We start from the raw sequence: 6,954 nt of genomic DNA, 5'->3' as shown, positions 1-6,954 counted from the left end.
CTGAACTTGAATCATTCATTATCTTCAACAATGAGATAACTGTTCAAAACTGATTTCAGAAGTTGATTTCAAAATTGTAGAGAACGAAAAAAATCGCAAAACGAAAAAAGAGAATGCAGAAAACGAACGAAGAGAAATACAAAAAACGCAGAAATAGAAGAAAACGTAGATCGAAAACGCTGAGAAAATTCAAAAACAATAACGAAAAGTCCTTTCGAAAAAGACACTAATATATTCGCGCGTTGATCATGTAGAGTCCCAAAAGATCTATTACCCATTCATACAACTTTCGTGTATTACATACAATCTGTCCCATCCCATTATTTCTCTTTTCCAATCAAACTATCACAAACAGGATGCAAACTTCTCTCCACATCTTCTCTTGCAATGTATATTATTAGGTACTGAAGCCTTGTTTATGAGTTATGACCTAACTTTGGCAAGTCTTGCCCTTATTTCTTCCATTTCTTCCTCATCATCAACACCCTCAGCTATAGCCTCTTCCTTGATTTATATAATGTTCAAAAATTAGTGTAAACTGTGTCAACGAAAGAGCCTTTTCACAAAGAGAATGAACTTGCACATACCCCTCCACTGGCTCCAACCCTTTGTTCAGGTTGCTTCAACTTTTGTTTCCAGACGGCTTCGGGGAGCTCTGCAGCTGTCTCACCAGCTATTTCTGTCAGTACCTTGTCAACTTCTTCTTCGATCTCGTCTTCTATGTCCTCAGAATCTAGAGCCGAGTCAACAGCATCGTTAACTATCTCTTCGATAACTCCTGCCTACAAGATACATCATTCCTGATTAAGTACAAGGAAAATATGTTCTCTAACAAGAAAGTGGTCTCGCATACCTTTGTCATTTCTTTGCTGAACTCCTGCATTGTCACAGCCATTTCAGGAGCCTTCATGAGGTTATTGACAAGCTTCATAACCTCGGCACTCTTGGATAGATGTCCCACAGTACGAGCAATTGCTGCAAAAGCAAACAACACCATGAATTGCACAACAAAGAGATTTTAACAACACAAATCTGACATGAGAACTAACTGCTAAACTTAATTACCAAACAACAATTGTTGCTAGAACATATATGGTTGTCACACCACTGCTATAAGTGCATTGACTCAATCAACAACAAATGGTTCTCAGCTTATGATTTGAACAGAACAACATATACAACACAAAAAGGGTATCCATTACAATGATGGTGCACTTTTCACCAAATAGAAATTTGATTCCATCCACATCCTGATCCTGACCAGCCTAACTGACCTAATTACCTCCAATCTTCCTTTTCAATTGCTAGCATAAACTCTTTTCTGACTTGGATAAAGGTTCACTATTTGATAAGCCAAATAAAAACATGGTGAAACTTACCCACACTTTCTCCAAGGTGCATTGATATTGAATTCAATTGTGCCTTATTTTCATAAAGTCTGTTTATTGTTTTCTTGGATCTCACAAGTTCCTTAGCAAGGGCCTGCAAATTCCAAAACAGTGACTTCGTTATTTGAACAGTTTAGTTTCAAAAGTAAACAAAAAAAAAGTGCCGAAAATTTTGACCTTTGCAGAGCCCATATCGTTCCTCTTCGCAGCTTCTTTAATCGCCTTTTGTACATTCTTCTCTTCTCTCTGTATATCTGACTAATTGAAAAAACACAAAAATCAGCCACAATAAAATAGGAAGAGGATGAGAAGAAGAAATTAGGGTTTAAGAGAGAATACCGCGAATTTGGCGCTCAATGTTGCGACACTCCTGGCGAAGGCGACGCTGCCAATCTCTCAACAACTGTTGAGGGTTCGGCTTCGGCTTCAGAATGTTTATTACCTTCTCCATTTCTCAATAATCCCAAAACCAACAAAATTGTTTTTCTGCCTTCGTTTTTAGTTTGGGATCAGAAAGAAAAGAATGAATCTTGCAACCCCCAGAAGATAATTAATTCAAAAATATATTATTTTCAATTGAAGAAGATGGCTGGAATTTGATGCTATGCATAACGAAAAGCTTAGGAATCAAACATTCTCAATCTGAAAAGTCTCCCAAGAATAAACACCAAAGCAAGATTTCAGCTTCAGAATTGCAATAATATAAATGAGTAATGACCAATTATGAATATAAGTTAGAGAGAATATCCACCAATTTAGCTTACTGCAGTCAGTAAAACATCATGGCATGCCTTTTTCATCTAAGAGAGCCAATTTTTATTTTCCTAATACAAAATTGGAAAGAAAAGCATAGACGTGATATGCAAAAGCAATCTGTTAGACGTGGGTTGAGAAGATGTCAACCTACTAAGTTAGTACCATTCAAAAATTCATTTAAAAATATTGAAAGTTAAAACAAATAGTCATCTTTAATTACCTATGTATAGGATACATTAAATCTACTTTAAACTTTTTTTTTGCCTGAATACTTCAGATAATTTTGCAAAAGGCACCAATAAACATATATAAATATGAATCACACCTTAATACCTGATCAAGTGTCACAGTCTCATTATCAATTAAGTCCTCTGGAAGAACAACCGGGTGAAGTTGAGACACATGCAAGAATCTGAAAAGTAATAGACCTTTAGCAAAGGATCTCCGTAAGAAATCGGCATATGAAAAGATGATACATACACATAAATACACATCAACTATGAATAAACATGTAAAGATAATAGATGCTGAACAACTTTGCTTATGTTTTTACTGTGTAAAGTTCCATGTTTCTTTTCTTGTTTTAGAGGATTTCTTATCCTCTCCCTTGTTGTACTTTCCTCTTTTCTCATTTAAAAACTTTCCCCCTATCAACAAGAAGAAAATATGCATTCTCTGCATATATTTTCAAAGGTGGGAATTGATGTAAGAAAATGGGGAGACTTACATTGGAAATAGTTTTCTCCCATATTCATATCTATTAATAAAACTTCACAGTTTCTTCAAAGAAAAAGCAACAGACAGCTAAAGAAAGGGACAAAACCTTCTGCGTGTAAAACGGTCAGAGAACTCTAGCCCAAAGCTCAAGACAAGCAGCACACCTCAGTTCCTGAGGAGTGCAAAAGCATAGGAAGAACATGAATATCTTGAAAGCAACAGAGACATTAATACAGCTGGACAGAATAATTTTATCTTATGAGCAGTGAAAAATAAAAAGATCTAGTTTTATCTTGCAGATGTAAGATATAGACCTAAAAAAAAAGGCTGCAGGTCAACTTTGAAATTCACAAACGCAAATAGAAAATGATAAATCTTAACTTTCATTCCATAACTAGATCAAATAAAAACCTATATAAACATCCAAGTATTTATGTACCTTACCTAAACCCAACTAATGTCTTCATTCTTTTAGAAACACAGAACAAAAGCATGCAGTCACATTTGCTGATTTGCATCAAAGCAAAGAGCTACCAATTAAATGCAGAACCACATTGGTCCGTGCACTGCAAATTGCTGAAATCAGAATAATATATATAGGACTACTAAATTTCAACTGTGACTGCATCATCAACAACCTAATATATTTCTGTTATGTAACTCCTCAATCCAATTCAGAAACAACAATCAGAAAAGGATCAGAAATATAAATCAACTGAAGGGGGGAAAAAGTGTGTAAATTCCAAGCAGAAATTATAGCCTCAAAAGACAAACACATGATAATCACAGGAATTGAACCAGATAGACGAGAAGCAAAACAAGAAGGGACAACGCAAAAACCTACTGCTGCTAGAGGCAGCGCAGAGACCAGAGGGGGAAGCACCAGCAGAGTAGAGAGGAGCGATGGCAGCGACCAGCAAGAGGAAGAAAACATCGTAACAGGGATAGGTTGAAAAATTAGGGATTTGATTTTTGGAATAATAAAAACGAATGCGATAGCTGGTTAGAGGAAAATTATCAAAGAAAATATATCAAAGTGGGCAGAGGCGAGCAGCGAGCCATACTTGAGGGAAGAGACTACGCGAGGCAGGCCATCTATGACATGACGGCACAAGGCAGGGCAGCGAAGGCGCGACAACGCGAACAGGGAGAGCAGTGGAGAGCCGGAGAAAGGGTTATGGATGTAACATGCCACTGAGAGAGGGGGGGGGGGGCAGGGGGGAGGGAGGGGGGTGGGGTTTGGTTTTCTAACAGGACAATACGTCGGCTTAATATTTAAATTAGTCCCTACAAAGTACATACTTTTCATTTTGTTTCTAAATGATTTTTTAATTAAATTATTCTCTAGATAATTTATTTAAAATTACGTTGATCCTTTCGTTAAGTTCTTCACAGTGTCATTAAAAATTTATTGATCTAGAACGTAAAATAGCAGTACAAATTATATTTGGTATGCTGTGTGTTGCTGACTAGATATATTTAGCAAAATATATCAATTTTAATTTCTAAAAATTAATTAAATAAATTCTAATTTCCATCTTTCCATGAATGTGAATATATTATTTGAGTGTTGCTGCAGATCTAGTAACTATTAAGGGAGGAGAAAATCAATTTTGGCGCCATAATGAGAAGCAAAAATAGAAATTCCAGTGGTAGGTTACGTCGCATTCACATGGTAGTTATGCTTCGAGCTCGTCCATGCGAAGAAGAACGAAAAACAATGAAAAAATCTGTTTATTTTGCTAGATTGTTTTCAGTTATCATGGTTAAACTATTGTAAACTGAAAATAGAGTTTATAAATGACAACTTGGATTATGAGTACTCCTGTTAATAAAATATATTTATACATCACTTACACTATTATATATAAAGAAGTCTTAATATAAAAAGGCAAATCAAAGACACAAAAAAAAAATAATAAAGTTTCTAAAATTTCTTAACATAAAGTCTTAATATAAAGTTTCTAACATTATGTTTGTCATCACAAAAGATAATAAAGTTCTTAAAATTCCTTCTTCAGAGACACTATATACTAAGTAAAAGGTTGTGTTTAAATTAAAAGCCTTACAAAACAGTGAACAAGATAGTGTTTATCACCATGATATCTTTTCTAATTTATAGCCTTATAAAAAAAAGAAAAAAGTTCTGATGATGGTCTTCAAATAGTGTTATCTTTTTTCCTTGGACATTTGAACTCCAAAGTCAGCACCAAGATAATGAGACTTGCAAGCTTCTTAGTTGTCGCAGCACTAGATCCTTTAATTGTTCCAGCAGAGAAATTGAAATTGTTGCAATTGTTGTAGCAGGTTAGAGAGAGACAATTCTTTTTTCTTTGGAAACCTGAAGTTTGGGTGGTCTTCCTCTCACTTTAGCTTGTATTACACATGCAATAAATCCATTAATAGACAAACACAGATTCAGGCATCCGATAATGAAAATAAAGTAAAAACAAAGTAATTAAGCGAATCGCTATAGCTTCAGTAGTTAGTGAAAGTTGTCTCTTGGGTGGTTGGGATTCTTTCTGGTTGGTTCAAATTGGTCCTTAAAAATCTTTTCGTGGATCAAATTGGTCTTTACCTTCTGCATATCTAAGATAAAGGCCTATCCATTTTCTTTGTAGTCACCAAGATTGTTGTGTAGCAGTTCAAGAAATCATTGTCAGTTGTCCTTGTTTTTGACATCTACAATTACATAAGCAATTATGAACACGTGATTGTTGGCATCTTGGCCACAAGTAGTCAACAACTATCCTCCATGTAAGGTCTTCAGAAAGACTCCACCCAGACCAATTAAGGGTCTAGACCTGGCCTTAAATCCTTTCTTACACGCATCGAGACATACATAGAATCTTTGAAACTGTGGAGGACTCTCAGGTGTCAGAATGACACTAACTTGGACTGTTGAATCTAGGTTGTGGTCCACAATTGGTTAGCATAGTCCCAAATAATGGCATATTGTGCAACTTCATCTCCTTCCATTACTTTTTTTTGCTGACTTTAAGGCCCTAGCAATGTATGTAATATTTATCTTAATGTTGTACTTCCTCACAAACCAATCATAAACCTCTCCATGATTCATAGTTGGGTGCTTCCTAAGCTTAGGAACCAGCTTATCCAACGTCCACTCTTGTATTGCAACCCTGTTCTTTCTCTTCCTAGCACATGTGTGTTCATCCACCAATATCTTAATCTCTCGTACCCCCATTTTGCTTGTTACAGGCACAATACACAAGCCAGAGACATCCCTCTATCTTGCACATAGCCCTCATTCGTAGTAAACAAGGTATTTCTACCCCATTGTATTATGTACTCCCTAGTTGCATTCATAAAGTGGTGCTTCGACTTAAAAATCATGCTTACCTCAAGTTTGAAGTTTTCAAACTTTGCCTTTTCATTGTATGGTGGATATACAGTAGCTTCTTCTTCATCAGAGTCCAACACGTTATCCATATCTTTCAAGTGCCAGGAGTCACAATCAGATTCAACTTCAATTTTGGTATCTTCTTTTGAGTCTGCTAATACAAGTACAATAAAGTTTAGTATTCCAATCTACATTTGAAATATAATAACATCAGTAATATAAGTTACATTAATCATGACTTACCAAAATCAGATGACTCCTCCTCATCAATATCTTCATAGCTAAGCCATTAGTGTCAATAACCTTTTTAGCCCCTCTATATGAAGCTAGTATGTGCTTCTCTCTAAATCAGTTTTTGTTGGCCCTGTACTGTTGAAGTCATCATTGTCACTGTCACTGATATCTCCCAAGATTTTAGTGGGTTTATACATACTGTCCTTAGCATTCTCATATGAGTCATGAGATTCATTATCTTCCTGTATTAGGGTTGGGTTGACAGCTCGACCAGACCTTGTGAATTGTAGAGGTTCTTTGTTCTTATTTTGAGCATGTGACTTCTTTGAAGGTTGATGGCCACTTCTTGGTTTAATAGTAGCTTTGAAGGGATCAGTGCAAGGTTTTGTAGGTTGGGAGAAACTTTTTGGTTGAAACTTGGGCTGGGAATTGGGCTTTTGTGTGGGTTGAGTGATGCGTGAGCAACTTTTCCATATTTTCTATTTATTTTAGATACAA

The 6,954-nt window shown here is 35.9% G+C and overlaps 1 protein-coding gene across 19 annotated transcripts; it reads right to left on the bottom strand.

The window, feature by feature from the left end:
* Positions 1-212: 212 nt before the first annotated feature.
* LOC112711167 (vacuolar protein sorting-associated protein 24 homolog 1) lies at positions 213-4,110 on the bottom strand. Of its 19 annotated transcripts, XM_072203146.1 has the most exons (10): positions 3,926-4,066; positions 3,306-3,707; positions 2,968-3,033; positions 2,478-2,556; positions 1,728-2,030; positions 1,566-1,642; positions 1,380-1,482; positions 854-975; positions 588-782; positions 213-504 (listed from the first exon to the last, which is right to left on the bottom strand). In XM_072203146.1, exons 5-10 carry the CDS (start codon positions 1,837-1,839, stop codon positions 424-426), a joined length of 690 nt encoding a protein of 229 aa, XP_072059247.1. In that variant the 5' UTR covers positions 1,840-2,030; positions 2,478-2,556; positions 2,968-3,033; positions 3,306-3,707; positions 3,926-4,066; the 3' UTR covers positions 213-423. The 19 variants fall into 19 exon arrangements, with proteins under 19 accessions (XP_072059247.1, XP_072059246.1, XP_072059253.1 ...); XM_072203145.1 differs by having other exon boundaries at positions 3,301-4,110; XM_072203152.1 differs by lacking the exon at positions 3,306-3,707 and having other exon boundaries at positions 1,566-1,646; positions 2,470-2,556; positions 3,926-4,110.
* Between the last annotated feature and the right edge of the window lie 2,844 nt (positions 4,111-6,954).

The sequence above is a fragment of the Arachis hypogaea genome, chromosome 9, assembly GCF_003086295.3.
Source record: "Arachis hypogaea cultivar Tifrunner chromosome 9, arahy.Tifrunner.gnm2.J5K5, whole genome shotgun sequence".
Lineage (NCBI taxonomy): Eukaryota > Viridiplantae > Streptophyta > Magnoliopsida > Fabales > Fabaceae > Arachis > Arachis hypogaea.
The sequence above is the reverse complement of the archived record's forward strand: the minus strand, read 5'-3'. Positions and strand labels throughout refer to the sequence as shown.

Coding starts and splice junctions, on each gene's coding strand:
- LOC112711167 (XM_072203145.1), bottom strand. CDS start 1,839: ATGGAGAAGGTAATAAACATTCTGAAGCCGAAGCCGAACCCTCAACAG. Junction 1,643..1,727: donor CATTGAGCGCCAAATTCGCG/GTATTCTCTCTT, acceptor TCAATTAGTCAG/ATATACAGAGAGAAGAGAAG. Junction 976..1,379: donor GCACCTTGGAGAAAGTGTGG/GTAAGTTTCACC, acceptor TTGCTTTTGCAG/CAATTGCTCGTACTGTGGGA.